The 21,685-nt window shown below is 39.0% G+C and overlaps 1 protein-coding gene and 1 long non-coding RNA gene across 5 annotated transcripts in view; one reads left to right on the forward strand and one right to left on the reverse strand.

Annotated features, from left to right (window-relative positions):
• CHRDL1 (chordin like 1) overlaps positions 1-9,679 on the forward strand; it is a 38,156-nt gene extending 28,477 nt beyond the window's left edge. For both annotated transcript variants that reach the window (XM_053956172.1, XM_053956173.1), the window contains exons 9-12: positions 2,619-2,813; positions 4,496-4,663; positions 5,770-5,859; positions 7,122-9,679. In XM_053956172.1, coding sequence (XP_053812147.1) covers positions 2,619-2,813; positions 4,496-4,663; positions 5,770-5,859; positions 7,122-7,252 — 584 coding nt within the window. In that variant the 3' untranslated portion in view covers positions 7,253-9,679. The remainder of the gene's footprint in view (positions 1-2,618; positions 2,814-4,495; positions 4,664-5,769; positions 5,860-7,121) is intronic.
• LOC128795438 (uncharacterized) overlaps positions 457-21,685 on the reverse strand; it is a 70,413-nt gene continuing 49,184 nt past the window's right edge. For all 3 annotated transcript variants that reach the window (XR_008433542.1, XR_008433540.1, XR_008433541.1), the window contains exons 4-6: positions 17,727-17,868; positions 2,576-2,709; positions 457-758 (exon numbers count right to left, since the gene is read on the reverse strand). This is a non-coding gene — a long non-coding RNA (uncharacterized LOC128795438). The remainder of the gene's footprint in view (positions 759-2,575; positions 2,710-17,726; positions 17,869-21,685) is intronic.

Below are 21,685 nucleotides of genomic sequence, written 5' to 3' on the forward strand. Positions count from 1 at the left end.
ATGCCTGAGCTGTAGAGAGGCAAATTTAACCAATGTAATGATTCTCACTGTAAAGAATCTTTTAATGCCTTCTGCTACTAGAATGTAGGACATGCAGCGTTTTGGGGACAGCAGAATTTTAAGCCCATGTGGCTTAAAATATTCAAGTCATATTCCTCATGCACTACAGGAAGAACAAAAATAAAGGGAAAATAGTAGTTCACCAGTCAGTGGGACAGCAGGTTTTGTACAGTAAAAAGGGTGGGATGCTCAGTTCCCATAGAGGGTGTACCTCTTTGAACAGAGGTCTACAGGAACAGGCCTAGGAAGCTATGAAAGAAGTAGCTGTAAAAACACATGCTCAGAAGAGCATCTATCCATAAATGCCAGTCAGCATACTTAGAAACTACCACAAAGAGTTAAAATCCCTTGTATTAGGGCCAACTAATCTTTTAAGGTATTAACTAACAGAAGGAATGTTGGCTATAGGATCTTTATTATCCACCTGAACAAGCATGAAAAAGCATTCAGATCATGCCAGTGTTTTATGGTGAATCTAGGAGCAGGAATCTCCACACAGTGCAATGTCTTTGACATGTAATTTGCACATGAAGACATCATCAAAGCAGTTTCTAACTGACTTGTTTCAGCAAATAAAGGACATACAGACGAGCAGCATATTTCTGGATGCAGTATAACTTCAGAGACTCACTGCCTGGAGTGTCTGAGAGATCCCCATGATGGAAACAGGAATGCTGACCATGTGTTTTCTTTTGTTCCTGTGCAATTAACAAGTGTTTTAGTAATTAATGCACATGTCCCTTGAGACATATTTCAACAAGTTAAAGAACAAACTCACAACTCTTCTGACATGCAAATACTATGTGGTTGTGTGGATACAGATTTATCATTCCGAGCATGAAGAGCACTAAAAACAGGGTAACTGGAAGTTATTTGCCAGTATTTGGCTTGTACTAGAGTCTTTGTCTCCTGCCTCAGAGTACTCATTTAATTGTTCTGTGTCAAAAAACTCTTAAAAGACAGAGAATATGTATCCATACAATGTCATGCATTATCCCTTCACCTGTCAGAGAGAACTCAGGAAGTATTTATGGCCATAAAGGATCTGGAGAATTCTGGCTGGGGGAAAAGAAGTCCATGGAAGCATGGACTTTAGAATTAGCAATATTATGCTATTTAAGCATGTAAGAAGCCTGCTGAGCAGCTGAGTACTTGCCAATTTTTTCATTTACAGTTTTTTCTCCCATATTTTTAGTATAAAGATAAAACTTTACTTTCATTTGAGAAACAAAACTGTTTCCTATCTCTAAAAAAATCCCAGGTCTTAAAAAAGAGTTAAAAAGTAGCAAATTACTAACCAAATGATAGCCTAAGCTCATGAAAGACTTTGCAAAAAACACTCCCCATAAATCTCAGTAACTCACTAAAATATATAAACCAGTTGGTTACATCTGTTACCAGTTAGATATAAATTTCAGATTACAGATAAAATTTAAATTGCTTTTGAAAGTTACAGGCAAAATAGGAACATATTTTACAAATAAAAACATGAAAAAAAAATGATGGCATATTAGAAGAATTGGAAATATTTACAACATATCCCAGCTTCACTTTTGTTGCTTTTAGAAATCAAGCAGTGCCCTTTCTTTCACCTTGTTAGGATTAGTTTGCATTTTTCTTTGTGTTTATAAAATATTTAAAAAGAAAGAAGTAGGATTTATAGGACAAATGGAAACATGGTGTAAAGTGATTAAATTCCCATCAACTGCTGGGTGACCCAAAGTGGCTTCTACCAGGCATGGATTTTTCCACTCTCTGTGTCAGCTGTATTTCTCTGACTCCCAGGGGCTCTGATGAATAAATATTCTGAAGTTCTTAGAAGCTTTTGGAATGAAATTTCAGTCCCTAATGAATCTTTTCAAGTTTTCTTGTGATTCCAAAAGCCAAATGAATTTATATACCTATCGACATATATATTTCCACAAAGGAATTAAACTCCATTTTGCAAGTATTCTGTGCTTTTTCTGTGTGCTACGTAGCAGAACTCACATGTAGAAGCAATAAAAGGCCCAGGTATCACTAATCCAGCCAGCTGATAGCATTGCTCTCACTGCAAAGGCTGCGTTCAGCAAATGGCTGGAGCTGTGCAGATGACTCAGTAGCAAATTACATGAACCTTTCATCTCCAAATTTGATTCAAATGCAGCCAAAACCACTGTAGCAGGCTGTGTCCTGTGTGTGGACTGAGAATGTGAGGGGAAGGAGTGAGTTTTCTAAGCTGGTTAATGCGTAACTGAAATTCATGAACTGGGAGGGGAGATAGTCAGACACTTGACCTTCACCGTTTTCCTCAAAACCTAATGGGCATCAGCGTCAGCAGAGTTGGCATCAAGGAAAAACTGCTCAGAAAAGGGTGGCCACAGGCTTAGACTCATTTTAAGTAAAGGAACTATAAGTTAAAATTAAAAAGCAGAGAAATGGGCCTGAGATGCTAACAGATGATGTATGGAGACACCACTTTAAACAATGTGCATGAATCAAATGAATATTTATAGATAGGTAGCAAGTGAACTACCTTTTCCACTTGAACTTTTTCTTCTTTTTCTTTTCTTCTGTAGTTTGTGTTTCAAATGGCAAAACATACTCGCATGGTGAATCTTGGCATCCCAATCTCCGGGCCTTTGGAATCGTAGAGTGTGTGTTGTGCACCTGCAACATCACCAAACAAGAATGTAAGAAAATTCACTGTCCAGAACAATATCCCTGCAAATACCCTCAGAAAGTAGAAGGAAAATGCTGTAAAGTCTGTCCAGGTAAAACAAAGTTGATCACAGACCACCTTTTTGCTGTGCATGTTAAAGGGCTTGGCTCAAGGCTCCTGATCACAAGCTCTGATGTGAACGGCAGCAGTGTGCCATGTTCCAGTGTGGTGCAGAGGCCTCAGTGTGAGACAGGCAGAGCTGCCTGGCCACCTCTCCTCTTGCTGCTGCTCCTCACACAGGGACATGCTGCTGGCACATGTCCTCAGCAGTCACTGCCTTTCTGTCTGCTGTTAACGTGACTTCCTGATGCTCATTTCCAAAGAGAATATTACAGAAATGTATACAGAAAGTTCATTACTGCCAAAAGGCCCTGTCCTTCCCCTACCACAGTGCCCACAGAACCTTCAAATAATTTTCTAGCTTGTAAAATCCATGTGGAGATAACATAATTTCTGCTTTTTAAAATGTACCAGGATTCAAAACTCTGATTGGTGTCAGTTACATAACTTAATCCTTAAAATAAATACTAACTTATCACAGATTTAGCCTTGTGTCTATGCTGCACTAATGATAAAACTTACGTAGACATTATTAAAATAAATGCTTACAGCTGGTGAAAAATCTCCTAAAAGGATTCTGCTGATGGTTTGCCAAATGAAAAGCCATGTTTCATGTAATACAAAAGGTAAAGGACTGTCCAGTTCCCTTATGTGCCTTTAAACTGTTCCTTTATGTATCCATTTATGTGTTTGTTTGGTGATGCACTGGGCAAGGATGCTCTGAGGAAATGAGTTGCTCAGCCACACGTAGAAACATTCGTAGAATGCACACTTCCCATCTTCTCCTGCTAGACTTGCTTACTGGGGGAAAACCATGATGCAGTGGCAGTAGGCAGGCAGGAGGTGTGTATTTTGGAGACTTGTGAAGCAGAGATCCACAGATTTCATTGGAAGAACAGCCAACAAAGCCTGGCTAATAGGCTTCAATAGAAAAATGAATGGCAAAAAGGAGGTTACTGCCTTGTTTTTGGAGATCCTATGTGCCCATTTTTAAGAAAGCTGAACCTTTTCCTGCAGTCTGTCTTGTACATGTGGAGATTTATTAATTATTAGGCGTTTCTACAAACAGTGATCTGAGCCTCTAAGTTGCATCATCTCTCTTATATTCCTGTCCAACTTTTAATTGCAAACAGAATAATTACAATTTCTACTTATGCTCTACAGCTTTACCAGGTGGGCAAGAGATAATGTGTGCTGTGGCTGGCTCAGGCTTGAACTGGCCACATGGCTGCTGCCAAGCAAAATGCAAACCTCATAGATTCTTTTCCTCAATAAAACAATAATTTGGGTCTCTTCACTCTAACCAATGACCAATTTTCATTTAGTTCTTTTACTACCCTGAGATTTCTAACATAATTTCAAATATGCTTGCAAAGTAGACAACAGGTTCAAAACTTGTGAGGAGTCTCCCAGACCACATTGCTGTACACAGCTCATTCCCTTAGGAAACTGGATTACAAGTAAAAATACTGTCTTACCACCAAGGACAGGCTACCAGAACCTGGCAGAACACTGTTAAGTGTCTGTGTTAACAGCTGGAGATAGATTTGTGTGGCAATACAAATGAAAATTCTACTTTCAAACTAACCATTCTTGGCTATTGATGCCAAGTAAATTCTGGAGGACTTGATTATAGCTGTAGTATGTGTTCTGTCCTTTTTGTTTTTTAAACAGAAGATGTGCCAAGTCAAACCTTTGACAACAAAGATTACTTCTGTGGGAAAGAGACATTTCCTGTCTATGAATCCATTTTCACAGAGGAAGGAGAAACCATCAGGAAAATTGCAATAGAGATTGAAAAGCCACCTCAAATAGAAATACATGTGTGGACAATTAGAAGAGGTGAGTTGAGCAAGTTCTTTCTTTAAACAGTGTATCATCTTCCATTAAAATTAAAATCCCAGGACAATTTACAGATCCAAGCATTTTAGATTGCTGTTCTTTTGGCTCTTTAGGATATCACTATTACAACCACTTCCAACATACTCGATTTTTTCTGTTCAAAACTCATTAGAAACACACAAATTTGTAGGTCTGCTAACTCCTACCCTTCATTGGGAACAAAAGCACAATGACAAACAGGTTTTCAGTATTACTCTGTGTAATTTATTGCAGATAAATGGGTAGTAGGGTTTGAAACAAGTGCCTGGAGGCTCTTACCAAAAAGCTTTCCATTGAAATCAGTCTGCCCTGTCTGCCATAGTGATGATACATCCATGATAGTACATACAGGATATGGGCAAAAAAATGTATTAAGGATGGAAACAATATATTTTACTAGATTAACTGGTAAAATTAGAACAAAATAGAGAAGCATTCAGAAGCCCAAGCACTACTGCAAATCATGAACTTTCAGTGTAATAAAAATTATCTCCAGCCTCATAAAAATAATTTCTGTCTACTTTAAGCAAAAAGCATGTGATCCTCATAGGAAACCCTCATATAGTGCACACTTTTGCATGGAAATGATACATCTCTAGATGCTTTAAAGGAGAAAGCCAAGGCCAAAGTGGGAGCAGAAAAGAAATCACAGAGCATTGGGTGGTTCACAACTACCCTGTGTGTTAAAAAGCCACAAATCCTAATAATGATTTGACAGTCATGTTGCCTGCTGGCTCAAAATGGTATCTTACTGCAGAATTATGCTGTTTTACTCCAAGACACTGGGACTTTTGGCTTTTGTTATAATCTTACATTTACTCATAATTAGGAAGGATTCAGTGTTTTGGAAAGAATTGGCTAATTCTCACACCCCTCACAAACTCACTGCAATTCCAGTTTCACAGGAGAATAGTTCTACAGGGGAATAGCAAAAGACACAGAGGGATGGAGAAACAGAATTAAAAAACGCATAGACTGAAAATTTTACAAAAAGGCAGGACAGCACTCCAGGTTTAGAACAATGGGCACATTTCCAGTAACATGCTCTTCTCATTTCTTTTCTGAAGGGATTCTGCATCACCTCTATGTTGAAAAATTGTCCAAGAGAGAATTTGAAGGACTTCCTTACTTCAAGCTGATAACAAGGACAACCCTCAGTAAGTAAATTCTGACTTATTGAGGTTTTTACTCTTCATATAATCATAGCCATGAAAAACATTCTCTGTTACTCATCCCAGTCAAGTGGATATACTGAATTTTCCTCTAGTATATGATCACAATATTTGATAATTTGAGATTTAAGTAATCAAAATACAGCAATTTAAAATATAGATACATAGAACAGTAGTTTGTGTACATGCTTAGTCTCTTGTGTTTTAATACAGTACAATATAGGATCTTTTCTGCCCATGCTAGCGTAAGTCAGAAATATGACTAATGTCAGCACAGCTGCAGAATTTGGATTTTTTTATGCAACATGTCAAGTTACCCCAGTGTTTTAGAAAGTAATTTAGAAGGGAAAAAAATCTTTTCAAAGGGGTTCTACGTGCACTTATGTTGTATTTGAAAGATTACTTTCCTATGTTCCTAACAACATCTTCATTACTAAAATGTGTTTTATGAAAGGACGTGCACTATTTTTATCACTCTTGATTCAATTTGGGTTTTGTATTTCATCCAGTTTGGGATTGTGACAGTAGTTAACAATTACTAATTCAGCTAATTTGCTAACTGAAATAGGATATAGATATTTTTAATTCCTAGTTCTTTCATATTACAACTTGAAATTTTTTTCTATAACTTTTTTCCTAGTTAAAAAGTCTTTTTCCCAGAAATAATATATTCTTAACTGTTACAGACCTATAGAGATACAGATATGTTTTCATATAAAAGCTTCCCTAGTTTTTTGCTGTCAGCCTTCCATAAGCTTTCATTGTTATCTGCAATGTATTCTAGTTGCCAGTAGTATTCTAGTTACCAAGACAGCATGCATTTCTATTACCACTATCATAAATATGTAGAAATATTATTTTCCATCACACTTTGTATTAGGCACAGGTAGGAGGAGTTAACAGCACAATGAAGCATTCAGCTGTGTTGCTTCCCAGCTTTTAAATACTTTGGTTTACCAGGGTATCCAGTGTCATAAAATGGTTGAATAAATAGAGCCAACTTACAGGACTACTTAATTAAAGAAAATAGTAATAGTCTGATCCATATTTATTCTTTTTAACAAAGTTATTTTGCATGGAATATGTTACATGGTTGTAAGATGCTTTGAATATTTTCCATGGGAGGATTGGACATTCCCTCTTTGACCATTGTGAATAGTTGCTTTGCAGAGTGCTTGTAAATGTCTTCAAAGCCCCCATGCCCTTTCCTAAGTCAATATCTGTCTCCTTTGTGTTTTTGTTTTCAGGCCAGTGGAAAATATTTAGCGAGGGAGAAGCTCAGATCAGCCAAATGTGTGAAAGCAGAGTGTGCAGGACTGAGCTCGAGGATTTGGTAAAGGTTTTGTACCTTGAAAAGTCTGAAAAGGGTCACTGTTAAGGAAGACAGCACTGGAGGGAAAAACATAAGAAAACTTCTGAAAACTTGGATCTGCAGCTGGACTGCAGGCTTATTTTGCTTAAGTCAGCAGTTGCCCTAAACCCCAAAACTATAATGCAGTAATTATTCACATCATGCACAGCAAATCTGCTGCTTTATGTGTAGTGGTCTGTGTCAACTGTTCAAATATCTCCTCCAAAAGACTAGAAGGCTCTGTGTTACTGGTGGGGGAAGGAGAAAGAAAGACTGTGCTTTCCTAGAGTTGCATTTCTTTACAAGTTAAAAAGAGAAAACAGAACATTTTTACTCTTATTATTTGGCAAGTTATTCAAACTAATGAAAAGAAGGACGCCTAATAAATGTGCAGGAGCTATGGGAGCATTATATCCTGTCCTGAATTTATACCATTTCTGGTGTTGAAATGACTCATGGATTTCTTGTAGTAGTGGAGGAAAAATACGAGTGATACAATACTCATGTTGGAGACATAAAAACCAGATTTAAACTGACAGACTCCTTAGCAGCCTGCCTTTGGGATGATTTCTTGTAGTTGAGCAAACAAAGTCCATAAACTGAACAGCAGGTGTTAGTGGCAATCAATATATTTTTGTAGCAATTGGAGCAAATGTTGGCTTTCAAGTGGTTTTCACTGTTTCTTCCACCCACTTCTCTAAAAGTGTTAGCTCCCCATCATAACCCTAATAACTTCATTCTTCTGGGCCCTATTTACACATGCTGTTGGCTGGTAAACCACCTTCTAAAGTGATGTGGCAGAAAGTGGTGAAGTACTTGCAGTATTTTCAAAACACCTCAAGCATTAAAACTCACAATTAATAATACCTTAAAAGTTGTGAAGAACTTAATTTATTTGTTCTGATTTATTACAAACATAATCTTCATTTTTCTGAGGGTGACCTCTCAATTCTCATGTTTCAAGAACAACTCTCTCCCACGACAAACAACAAACAGCTATAGGCTTGTAGAGCACAACAAACAGCTGCTTGTTGTGACAGCTGTTATCTTCAGGAAAAAAACTCAACTCTGAGAGATTCTGTTAAATTTAGTATAGCACATCTACAGTGTGTTTAAGAGAGGAGACTTTCATCTGCAGAGTAATTATAACAATTCGAAAACGAAAATCCTGCACTGCCCCGTGGCTGCAATATTGGATTAAATCCCAAGTGCAAGTGACTCTGCCTGCTTTTGCTCCCATTTTCTACTCCACAAGCAGACAGGAATAGTGCTGTTTAAACACATGCTAGGAAACAAAGCCTTATGGAAATGGCCTGAGCTGGGGGCTAGGGCTTCACAGGGAGTGAAATCAACAGTGACAGCAAGGATTTTGAGATTTGTCGTTCTGCCAGTGACAGCACTCAAGGGTGTCCACATTCCTAAAGGGATGAAGTTGTGGGAGAGGTTGGTACTGAATGCCAAAAGCCCATTCAGGCAGAGCTTCACCATTGTGAGGGGATCCTTGGCGTGGGCAGCAGACCCTGGCAGTCTCCATCAGCAGTGCGGGCCTCAGGAGGAGTAGGATGCAGGGCTTCTTAACAAAGAGGAGCAAGTGAGAAGAACATACATGAAGGTGAAAGAAAGGCTGAAGGGAATTAGAAGAAAACATACAGGGTGATGTCAGGACCACCCTGCTCTCCCTAGGCCTGGACAGAGAGCAGATAACATTTGGGCATACAGGCCATTGAAAGTGCAGCAAGTTGAAATGCAGGAACACCTGGCTAAAAGAAATCCTCTATCACTGTTCATGAAAAGGAGAACTAAGTGAACTGTCCTGCCACCTTTCCAGGGGACTGCAGCTTCCATAAGTCCTGTCCTGGTGTTGGAAAGGGGTGTAGCATATCTAAACAAAGGCCCTAAAACCTCACTGCACCAGAGCTGCAGTGTAACTGTAGAAGAAGCAGTTTGGCATGAGAAGCACTGATTGCACATGGAAACTACTGGGTTGAAATGTGCTGCAGAACTGTAAAATTTTTATTATAAATGTTTAAGAAGAGGTTCTGAGGAATTGTAGTGTTCTCTGGTGAGAAGACCAGCAGTTGATTTCTCACCTAAAAGGCATCGTTTGTAGCAGTAGCTGGTGGCAAAAGACTAAGTGGAAAGTGTACGGTGTTTGTAATTTTTTTTTACGAGGAAGGCAACCTGCTTTTTTGGATTTGTGACAGGACTGGTGGAATCCAGATTGTGTATTTATTTTATAATAAACACTTCCTAAGAAAAGCAAAAAGCAGTCATAAGCATCATTTAGTAAAATGCAGTGTTGCGTTTTTGGTCACTAAAGACAACAAAATACACAGTGTCATGTTTTGCATTCTCTTCATGAGATGTACGTCTGTTGCTGTACTTATTTATGTACTTGTATCACTTTGACCTGGTTTGATAAATTAATAAACTCTGAAGTTGATAATAAAATAAGATGGTTTGCATAGGGTGCTGTTTGTTCAAGATGTTTGGTTTCAGCTCCCTGTTTGCAGGTGGCTGCTGCCACCTCAGAGAAAGTCTGAAGCCATGTGCCCAGCTGTGTGCAGTGCATGACTGCCTGCTGTGAAATTGATACTGAGATATGGAAGAGTCAGACTGGAAAATACCCTATTTAATTCAGCTTTCACCTACCCAGCAAGATTAATTTTGAAAATCAAAGCATTGACATCCATATATGGAAACCAACCTAAGAAGAAATCAAGCACTGCCAACTAAGAGAACAGTACAGGACTTACTGCTTTACAGGCAAAACATATTCTGAAGCTCAAAATAATTGGGGGAATGTTGATGGAATCAATCTGTGCTAATGCCTAAAAATGAGATGGTTTTCAGAAGCATAAGGGGAAAAATGTAACTCACACATGGCTGGCAGTGTTAACTAATACAGAGAATATCAGCCTTGGCAAAGATGAGTGTTCAAAGTAAATCACTTCAAATCAGTAGATACATCAAATCTGAAATCCAGAATATCTCTGGAAATTTCTAATGAAACTGATTGCTGTTATTTCATCACACCCTGTATCTTCATTTTGGCTATCTTTTCATTTTAGAAGTCTCTTAGGAGAATCCTTTCCATGAGAACACACTCCAGGCACATGGGCCTGCTCTGCTCTCCTAACTCCATCAGAGGCATTCACCTTCCTACTAGCTGAAGACTGAAAGTCATCAACTGTCAGGGTTGCAGACTGCATCCTCATTGAATGTATTCTCTTGATTTCATAACATCCAAATGCTTTTTAACAGCACCCTAAATTTTATTTCTCACTTCACTCCTATCCCCTTCTCACGTAACAGGACCAGCTCTGACTCCACATGACTCCACAGGTCAGGAGGGGCTGGGTATGGAGGCAGGAGCCCTAGTCACTGCTGTGTTCTTCTGAACACTTTGAAATATACCCAGACAAGTAAAAGAGAAACAATGTGTCAGCCTAACTAACACTCTCCTCTTCCTACGCTATTCATTAAAAAAAAAGGTCAAAGCATTTCACAATTCAGATGATGACTCCTTCCAAAATAATTGATAGCACATGAAGTATTTGCGTAATGTTGGTGTGCTCTAGTGCCTATTGTGTTATCCATCTAAGATAAAAGCCAAGATTTTAGTGATTTATTGAGGGAGGGGTGAAAATTGACAAAGTTAATCCTTATTTTCATTTATTGCTTTTGTTAGAGATTTAAAAAATGTCTTCATCTTTTGATCTGAGGTTTTGGACTGTTTTACTTTTTGGGTAAAGTATGTCTGCAGCTACATGAGTATATGAGTACGTACCCACAACCCTCCCTTCTCACATAACACCAACCCAACCGTGAGCAAGAATGCAAAACATCCAAAGCAAAAACAAGTAATTGATCTTAACCCTGCAAAATAGTTTTTAATGTAGGCACACCAGTTCATTCAGTAAATGCAATGAGCCTGATTGCACTACCACTTAAAGTAAAAACTCTCAGTCTGTCCTCAAGTGACCTCAGCTCAAAAGAGAGACAGTACATCTCACTAAGCATAACATGTAGCTAACAACTACAAACAGCACCCATAGCTAGTTATCTCTCCACCAAAATCAAATCTATCTCCTATAGATTTACATTCCTCTTTCTCTCAAACAAACTTTGTTTGTTCCAGGATCACACCACCACAAAATCAGGTGTGTCAAGGCCGCAATAAATTAAAACTGTATTCTATTCCTGATGGAAACAGCAATAATCCCAATCTCTTTAAAAAGGGGTCATACTGATACATTCTGTGCTGGCATTAAACCCACTGTAGTATACTCTAGAAGTTCATGTGTACCAAAGGTACATTTTATACTTTTCACAGATTCTCAGTCACTTCATGTTCCCTAGAAAGAACTGTTGCTCTAGCCTGGTTCTTGCCAGCTCAGTTCTCTCCTCTGCCAAGAGCTAGGATGGGACAATGAATTTGAGATCTAATTATAGAGGTATAAATAGAAGTCTAGTGATGGTTTATGTACTAGATGGTTATGTCTAGTCTAGGTTTATGTACTGGGACATTTCTGTTCCACATCTCTAAAAGGGAAGAGCCAGTTAACACATCGAGCTTGACATTACCATGGCATTTTTTTTCATTTCCTGTACTAAGTGTTGGGCAGTGTGGTTTGTGCTGCTAAATGCAGTTTGTGGTAGCTGCAGTTCAATAGGGAGTGAAATAGTTTCTACACAAACTTTTCTTAGTGTACTTAGGGTGGAATGGGAAGTGTTATAGAAACATCAAACAAGAAAAGTGAGCTCTTGGGCCAGCTTTTCCCTTAGTGAAATAAAAAGACATTATATAGAAGTATTTGTAGTTATGGCTGCATAGCTATCCATAACCTAATAGACAACAGTCACCAACTAATCAATCTTCACAAAGGTCTTTCTAGAAAAAGGAAGATTAAATTCTAAATGTGGTTATTTAGTTAACCAAAAAAATATTCTTAGAGACACGTATACAACTCCAAGAGATGATATGTTCCAGAAAGCTGAGTTTTCATATCTGAGATCATGTTTTCAATTCTCTGCTATTAGAAAATATTCCCTTACTTTGAGTTCCATGTTATAAATCCACATAAGCTAAGTCTCACAAAATCTTTGGGTTTAGATCTAGCCAGGCAGTGGCGTCCTTTCAAAAATACTCCAATGACAACATTAAAAAGCGTTAGAGGATGTTTACAATCAGAACTGATTATTCACTAAGTTTAACTTCATTTATATTAATGCAAACCAGGTGTACAATTATGCAACCAAATCCTACCAGTAGCCCTTCTCACTCACTTCACACTATGTAAATTATGATAACAAAGTCAAAATTAAAAAAAAAATAAATAAAAAAGAGTGATTTTGAGCTTCAGCAAATGTGCCAGAATTCTGGAAATAAAACTCCAGCTGCTGTTTTGTTTGAAACAGTAAGTTTATAAATTATGGATTGTTTTCACAAACAAAACTAAAAAAAAAGCAGGTTTTCTTATTAATTTGACCTACAGTCTCTTTTGCAATCATAAGCAACTGAAAGATTCTATTGATAATTATGGTCAAAGCCCACAGAGACTTAAGAACTTACACCAGCTTTTCCCACCCTGATTTTTCTTCTGACTTCAAAGTCAGATGTCTTTTGGAGACCTTTATAAACTGATGAGTCCTGGCTGAAGAGACGAGGCTCTTCCCATGACATCAGTCGATAACAAGCTCCCAGTGTCTTTATAGTCTGCATGTGTTGGGAATTATTTACCCCATCGAAATGATGTCCATGTTGAGATCACTCTTATTAAGACAAAACTATCATAACCACTGTGCTCATGATGATTGCAGCTCACATTAATGCATTGAGTGTCTAGGAAAATATACTTTTCAAGCAAGAAGTTAAGCAAACCCTAGAAAAATTGAGGAGCAGAGAAACTCTTGACAGCTGCAAAACTGCATTTGAATACTGAACACTGCAAACTGAAGGTCTTTTTCCTGGCCTCTCCACCAAGTAGGGCATTTCTTAAGAGACTTTTTTGGCTGCATTTCTTAATAGACCTTTTTTTTCTGCTGTGATTAAAACATTGAAAGGAGCTTCTGCTAGAGCAGTACCTCTAGAATAAAGCTCCAGCAAAATCTGTCTGCTGGAAGATTTTCAAAGCCAAGAATTTACTAACTGGCTAATGGGGTTTTCAATTCTTAGATTACACAGCTCAAATATAGCAGAAACTCACTGCCTGCCACAGTTCCCTTAAAATATATTTCTCCAGAAATCTACATAATAGTCTCTGAAGGTTTTTGTGACATTCAAGTAGAAAAAGATACATCAAGTAGTATTTCAAAGGAAATTATTAGATCAAATTCTGTGCAAATCTGTCTATTTGCACATTAGAGGGACATCTGACCCAACAAAGGAAGGAGCACAAAAAAATTAGGGAAAATATGACATTGGCTGTTATAAATGTAAAGGAGAAAGACTTTTCTCATCTTCTCGTTCTCATTTTAAATTGCAGTTTTCAGAGACATTGCAAATCATTAATTGCTACTCCTGCTGAACAACTTGTGAAATCTTAATAGATTTCCAGACAGAGGTTCTCAGGGGACTGCTTAGCCCAGAGGATTAGTAAAGAGAGTAGAGCAGTTGTCACTTTGAGTTTTACTTCAGGGCAGTGGGCTGAACCCAGCAGACTAACTTTTATTTCCATCTCAGAAATCACATCCAAAGACCTTGCTTGTAAAAAAAGATTGCTCTAGTCTAGTTCCTGAAAGGGAGTCAAGGTGAACCCCAGGATCTTTTCTGGGGCTGCCTCCATCAGCCTTAAAGCCACTGCTACTGTTCTATAATATGTTGCCTAATATATATTAACAACAACAACAAAAAAAAAGGTCGAAAACTATAAACTACTCCCTGGCATCAAAATAACCTGATTTCTATCAGGTGTCACCTCTCTATCAGCTTCCCTCCAGTCCCAGAGCTAGGGACACCTATTCCACTGTGAAAAAGTTCTGGTAAAACAAGATTTTGTGACCCAAAAAAGCAGAAGAGCCAAAATCTGCTTCCTAAGAACTTTTGATGACCTTCCTTGGAGAAACTCTGTAAAATTCCATCTCTGCTGCCCGGGAACTTACAAAGGGTCCTGGCCCAATTCTAAAAAAGCTTGTGAAAAGTCAGTCTGCCCCTGCCAACAGCATAACTGTTATTGTCAGTAATTGCCATCTGAGAGAGAATCCCAAAAGAAAACTGGCAATTATGTCTTAGGAGAGCTCAGAATGATGTAATGTTTGACAATAAGCTTTTGACTTAAAACAGGTAGTCCAATAAGTTGAAAGTACATTCAAATAAAATATTTTATAGATCAAAGGGTTTTTCTTTCTGACAAACTTTCAGGTGCCTCATAAACTTTTCAATTTGAAGATTTGCTGCATAAGAGACAGCAAAACTGGGGAGGAAATGAGAAAATTTGACATAACCCCTTCAAAATGAACTTTTAAGTAAGTTAAAACAGATTTTGTGCTCTTTTTTTTCACCTTTAATTCTGCCATATAAGCTAAATACTTTGGATATGCTTAGATCTTTTTTCTCCATTATAAAATCTCATTAACTCCTCACTGGAAACATGTCATCTTCCACTATCCTAATACAACTGATTTTTCCAAAATAATTATTAAAATAGGGTAAAACCAAGCTTAAGGTAGTGATGGAACTCTTTTATGAAGTGAATAGACGCTGTCTGTGCCAATACTGTCTGTTTAATCACAGCCTAACATTTTAATTATGTATATAGCTAAGGATTTGCTTGCATTGGTTTAATTATTCTGCATGATAATATGAACAAAGGGCCTCTGTTAAAGTAATCAACAAGAATTTTAGCTGGCTGAGTTTCCTCAAATGTTCCAAGAGCAATGAAAGATCTGATCATTAAGCATTTACTGCCCCTGAGAGCTATTTTAAACCTGTTCCCTTCATATCACAGCTGGCCTCAAATTCTTTTTATCTGAAAGCCCTAGTGAGACAGAACAAAAGAATGTTTCTCATTTGGAGTGAGCTGTCTGTGTCATCTGTGTGATGTTCACTAGCAGGAGATGCCTATCTTAATGAGCTTTTGGCCAGGAACAGCGCTGCCACTTTCTAACTTTTGTCCAGTTCACAGGGCTCCCGATGCAGGGCGTGCTGGATGTGTTAGAATTGTAAATGAGCCCCAGAAGTGCACACTGCCCAAGGATCCCACAGTAACAATTAAGCAATAGTCTCTGCTCTCGGGGGCCTCTCCTGCTAGATAATTGACCCCCCAGATAATTGATCCTGACGGGAGCTATGCAGAGAACCCACGCTGAAGGTGAGGACGCAGAACAGAAGTGAAGGTTCATTATCTTTCAATGAAAGGGAAGTTAGCACCAACGGGAACTGGGTTTTAACGGACCAAAGGGTTAAAGCTTTCTCTTTTTGAAGGATTTACCAGTAATTTCTCCTTTGCCCAACAGAAGGTGACTGTTTTGAAATACACCCTATTTTAATTGGTCCCAGGAATCAGATAAATGGTAGCCAAGTAAACACTCTGAGCCTACCCACATATATGGAAAAAGAGAGTCCAAGAATCCTAGAAAGTTGTACAGAATAAGACACAATAATAGTAATGACACATGTCTTTGTTTAAAAGCTAAACATACTGCCACTATGAAAGCTTTCCACGTACAATCCGTAAGCACAGGAAGAAAACCAACAGTCAATGTATTACATCAGGAGAGGATCTCTGTGGTACCCTGTGAGAGCTGAAGTCCAAGGACTTTCTCATCCTGCTTTCCTCTGGAAGTCTCCACCATCAGATCCCATTGCCCATCACACAGAACCTGCTCTCACAGCGGTGACACACTACAGGAGCACCTGTCCATGCCACATCTGAAAGATTCAGCTCACCTGCCCCACTGAGATCAGGGATGGGGGGAAGAGAACTACAAAAGTAATCCAGTACCACGGTGGACAGTTATGTAATTACTATGTTGAGTTTTTATTCAAACATTCATTTACTCAATGAAACAGGAATCTTCTTATCAAAAGATACCAATATGTTTCTGATAAATCCAACAAGAAAGAATTAAAGAAATTCTAAAAACCTATTAATTATTATATGAGAGGCAGATGTACCAGGGGGGAATAGGGGGACTACTGTACTTGAAGGCAGCTCTGTGGAGTATATGTTTCATCCATGTGACTTAGCAGAGGCTGTAGCACTATAGAATCCCCATGTGTCCTGGGGTGACTTTATGATGCTGGTATCCCCAGGTGTCTGTTCTGTTTATGCTGGATATTGAGTTCTGCACCGCTCAGACCGGTTCCGAGAGCAAAGGGGGCAGAAGAAGCGCGCAGTTTGTCTGCAGAAACTGCACTGGCTCCCACACGTTCCTGCTCCTGGACTGTGCTGTCTGCAGCACGGACAGACAGTGGGACAGAGCTCTCCTTTGCTTTCTAGTCAGTTTTTTTTAGCTAGCTGAGGCAGAGAAGTTCCCTGGTCTGTGGCTTTTCTTGTTCTTGGAACTGACCAGCTCTGCTCTGGACTGAAAACCCAGAAAAGCACTGGGAGCTCACACCTGTGGCCCACCAGGGCCCAGGACGTGGCATTTGCCAGCGCAGGAGGGACTGATAAGGGACTGAGCGAGCCGAGCTAGACCCCACCACAAGGACTTTCTGAATTTGCCATCTCTTCAGAACAGCGAGAGGTTTTATTGTTTCATAGTATTCATTTTTTATGCTTGTGAATACTTTGCTTGTCAAATAAAGAGTTTTTTTCCGTTTTTCTCCAAGGAACTATTTTCCTGAACCAGTTGGGGGAGGGGCTGCTTGAATCTGTTTTTTAGAGAGGCCCCTTTGAAAGTTCCCTCCCAAATTTGCCCTAAACAGGCACAACCAGGGCAAGGCACTATGTCACCACTACAGCTAATTCAATCTCATGTTCACTGTGGATCAATTTGATATTTCTCCTATTCAGTACAGATTACTCCTGAATCTGTGTTCTTGTTTTGCATTCAGCCTGTTGTGCTGCCCAGCAGCCTCAACCCTACACCATTCACTCTCATTCCCTGCCCTATCACTCCTGCTATTATCATTTTCCCTGGGTTTATAATTTCTCCTTGCTTTTCAGTTCCTCTGCCCCTCAGACTGCAATGAACATTCCTTTTCAAACATCTTAATTATGCAGTTGACCATTTCAGTGAAAAGGCAGTGGTGATGGATGGTCTTTTTGAATAAACTTCTGCCAAAAATAATGAGCATAGCTGAAGGGAGAAAGTGTGGTGTCACATTGTACAGTGTGGAGGTACCAGTCCCATAGGCCTGTCCTGCTGTTCAGGAAAGTGGCTCGAGGTGACAGTTATATTGTTAACAAGTTACGTCATTAAACGAGGTGATAATAAATATGTATTTTTCAATTTCCACTCATTAAAAAAGTCAAAGCCATTCCAGAGCTGTCATTCCCAGGATCCTGCTTGCTTCATCTATATTCTAGCCCAGTCCCTGAAGGTTTTCCCTTACCTAATCTGCATTTTTCCTCATTATTTTCTCCTTCCACAAATTCAATTAGTTTTGGCCACCAACTCAGAAATGCCAAAGGCTATAGGAGAGCAGTGTGGGGTTTTTTGTCTCATCTGATTGGCAAGGGCTGCTGTTAAAAAGCCTGAAAAATAAAAGGAGAAATAAAATGAGGCAAAGCAATGACTGAAACTCCTACAATACACCTGTGGTTTTAGAGAGCTGGCTGTTTGTAAGCAGTTAGTCTGCTTTCCCCAGATCTGCCCTTTTGAGACATGAACATTCACTCCTGATAGGAGATGGTGAGAAGGAAGGAAGCAAAACTTTAACAGTTGTGCAGATGGCACACATGAGGGAAAGCTCTGTAATGGAAAAGAAAAGGTAAAAGAACTACCATACCAGTCTTCTCTTGTGTCTTGCTGCACAGGTATGGTTGATTTACTTTGCAAATTCTTGAGCAGTTTCCTGTGCAGCACTTCATTGCTTGCTTTTGTGCAACCTGTGGTCTTAGCTCCCATGTCTGGCACATGGGAGCACGAACCTGATTTCCAAACATGCTTCCCCCACCACAGCCATGAGAGTGGACTGTGAAATATTCACAGCCGCACAACTGGTCACAACAGAAAAAACTATTCCCTAAAGTGTTCACAAATGCCAATATATACGGCATAGCAATGGCACGGTGCCTTGGGGAGAAGGGCAGATATCTGCCAGTCCTACCATAAGAGCTATACTGGGCCATGCCCCAGCTCTCACAGCTCACGTTTCACTGGTCTCAAGCAGATGATACCCAGCACATGCTGAAAAAAACAAACAAGACATCTCAAACCTCATTGTGGTCTCACTCCAAAAATGCAAATCCCAGAATCTATCTGGGTCATTTGATTTCATTTGGGGGATCCAAAATTATCTATGGAGCTCTATAAACATCAGAACATCACCAGAAAGTGCACAGAAAAATATTTTCTCATGCCATCCATTTCTCTGTCTTGCAAATTTAAAAAAAATTTGGCTAATGGAAGAGTTTTCCCTCTGAAGTTATTTTTATGTAATTCAAAATCATTTATTAATCCTGGCATCTGAAAATACAGCTCTGTATTAGATATGTTCTTAGATATTAGATACATACAACTGTGTATTAGATATGTCATTAGATTTTCATTTGGAATCAATTATAGAATTAATCACCTTTGATTTGGGAGGAAGAATGATCCCAGCTCTCTTCAGTGTGCATTTGCCTCAGTACACAGCAAAAGTCAGTAAGAGAATCCCCAGGACAACAGGTATGGATGTGATGTAAGCATCTCACTATGTTCAAGTGAAACAGTTACCACCAGGAACACCTACACCCTGAGATCTTAACAAAACTGTGCCTTTCTCCTTCTTTGATCTAGAGAATAGCAGCAAATTCAAAGCTGGTAAAAAAGAAAGTCTCTTCTGCCAGCAGTCTTCAAAACCACTGTGGCAGGAGACCACACACAGGAATCCAGAGTGTTAAAAATAGATTAGAAACTTATGTGAATAGGAAAATCAGTATTTAAACCCCTAATCATTTTTATAATGTGACAGCGAGAAAGAAGAAAATCTGAACTGATTTCTGGCAGTATGCAGTGTTAGCATTCTGGCATCAGTTTCCATACACAGATCTACCAAAATAGAAACAACTACCATTAAAACAGTTTTAAAAAAATAAACTTGCTTTCACTACAGATAATAACACTACTCCCCACCCTGAAAAAACATCCTTTTATTTGTCAAGTCAGGAAAAAAGGTTATGATAGTTTTCATAAAATTTGGAAGATTTTCAGCCAGCTCCAATGACAAATGACAGCTGAGAGCCTTAAAGCTCTTAAAGTGTAGGAGGAAGGGAGAACTCTGCACTGAGGGAGTCATGCTTTCCTGTATGTGCATTTCTGTGTTATTTCTATTTTACATGTTTATAAAAGAATTTATACATATAGATCTCCATTCCTTAATTTATGCCTGTTTTAAGGAAAGTTATACCTCTATCTCTCCTGCCTGCCCTTCCAGTTCTCTCTTAATGCCTTGTCCATCCTATGCCAATTTTTGAAAAAGCCCCAACTGCAGTTTTCCGACAAGAAAAAAAGAAAAAAAAAGTTTTTGAGAAGTATTATATTCATCCTGCCTTTCTCCACTTAGTTCTCTTTTCTTACTGCGCTGGTTTTGGCTGGGGTAGAGTTAAATTTTCTCCATAGTAGCTGGTATGAAGCTGTGGTTTGGATTTCTGCTGGAAACAATGTTGATAATTCAGGGATGTTTTCCTTATTGCTGAGCAGTGCTGACACACAGTCAAGGCCTTTTCTGTTCCACATCAGCAAGAGGCTGGGGGTGCACAAGGAGCTGGGAGGAGACAGGGCTGGGGCAGCTGACCCCAACTGATCCAAGGGATATCCCAGACCAAATGGCACCATATAAACTGCAGGCAAGAAGTAAGGGGGGCGAAACACACCCACACCTGAGCTGCCTTCTTGTGTGTAATGCTTACAGACAAATGGACTCTGGGCAGCAATGACCTGCAAGAACTTGAAAATATCTCCCAGGGCAAAATCCAGCCTCTTCTGATGAAGCATGTTGAGCAGCACAAGACAGAAGCATTGCCTGCCATGCATATAAGCAGGATCCTTTCTGGCCAAATGGTTTTCTTCAGAGTTGTAAGATGGTGGCTACACAATTCACTTATGGACTGTTGGAGTAGCTGCTCAATCTAGCTGTGAGATTCTACCAACAATTTCCTCCTAAGTGAGGAGAAGACCTCTATCAAGCATGGTTAGATCCACTCCATCCCAGCATTAACAAAGCTCCAGAGCAGAGTAAGCCAGAACAATGTTTGCAGGGGTTTTGTCCTACACTTTCAAATTGGGTTCTGGTTGTGCAGATTCAGTCACCTGGCAGAAATCTCAGAGCACCTGTTCTTTAAAAATTAATCTTTCCCTGTTATCTAAAACTAGACACGCAAAGAATAAATAAATCTGCAGCACTAATATTCAACTTCCTAATTTCACTAGTAGCAGCTTTTGCAAGGATAATTTAATTCTTCTGTTTCATCTAGTATTGCAGCTTGTAAACTCCTTTGAGGATCCCTACCAGGAATTCACCAGCATGAAGGATATATACTTGGAAGATCATAATCAAGTCAATCAAGGGGAGAAATTCAAAAGCTTTGCCACTAAAGGAGTCAAACATAAAAGCCTCCCTGAGGGGGGTAGAGGTTTATGTACCATGCCTGGCCTATGTTAAGAAAATTAAAACTTGTTTCACAACATAAAAGAACCAAAGTGTCAAGTCACTAAAACCAGTTTCCAGTACAGATGCCCTGTTTGAGACTGGTTTATGAGGGAAACACAAATTTATAATGCATTTAAAGAAACACAACTGACAAAAACATAACTAAGGGATATATACAAGGCAGACAGCACATAACATAAATTAAACAAGGACAATTTAAATGCAATTTAGCAGCCATCCATGTTGCTATAACGAAGAACACTTCTATTTATTTCCATGATGAACTTCTTACTTTTTTCAAAGGAAATGTTTGCAGAGCGGACTCTTCTAAGTATCTGCCTAACATAAGAGTTGAGGTTTGCTTTTATTATTTCCCAGAATCTTTTCAGATAGGGTAGCAGTGCTTGAGAAAGGGAATCCAGGCTGCTGCTGGGGAATGTGTGTCAATGAATGGAAAATACGTTTGGGTTTGCTGCTTTTTGGTTCTGTTGGATAAGGTAATTCTCCTCTTCCCTCCCACTCACTTAGCAATTTTGTTTTGAAAGCCTGCATATTTAAGGTGACACATGTTCTAAATACATCATTCAGAGAAGGATGGAAAGAAATCAGTTTTCTGAAGAATGCTGTCAGTGTTCTCCAGAAGAGAACAGAGTATAAACTGATTGTTACAATTCAAAAAATAAGGTATCATTTTTCCTTGCATGCAAAAATGATAA

This window comes from Vidua chalybeata, chromosome 14 (genome assembly GCF_026979565.1).
Source record: "Vidua chalybeata isolate OUT-0048 chromosome 14, bVidCha1 merged haplotype, whole genome shotgun sequence".
In the NCBI taxonomy this organism is placed as follows: Eukaryota; Metazoa; Chordata; class Aves; order Passeriformes; family Viduidae; genus Vidua; species Vidua chalybeata.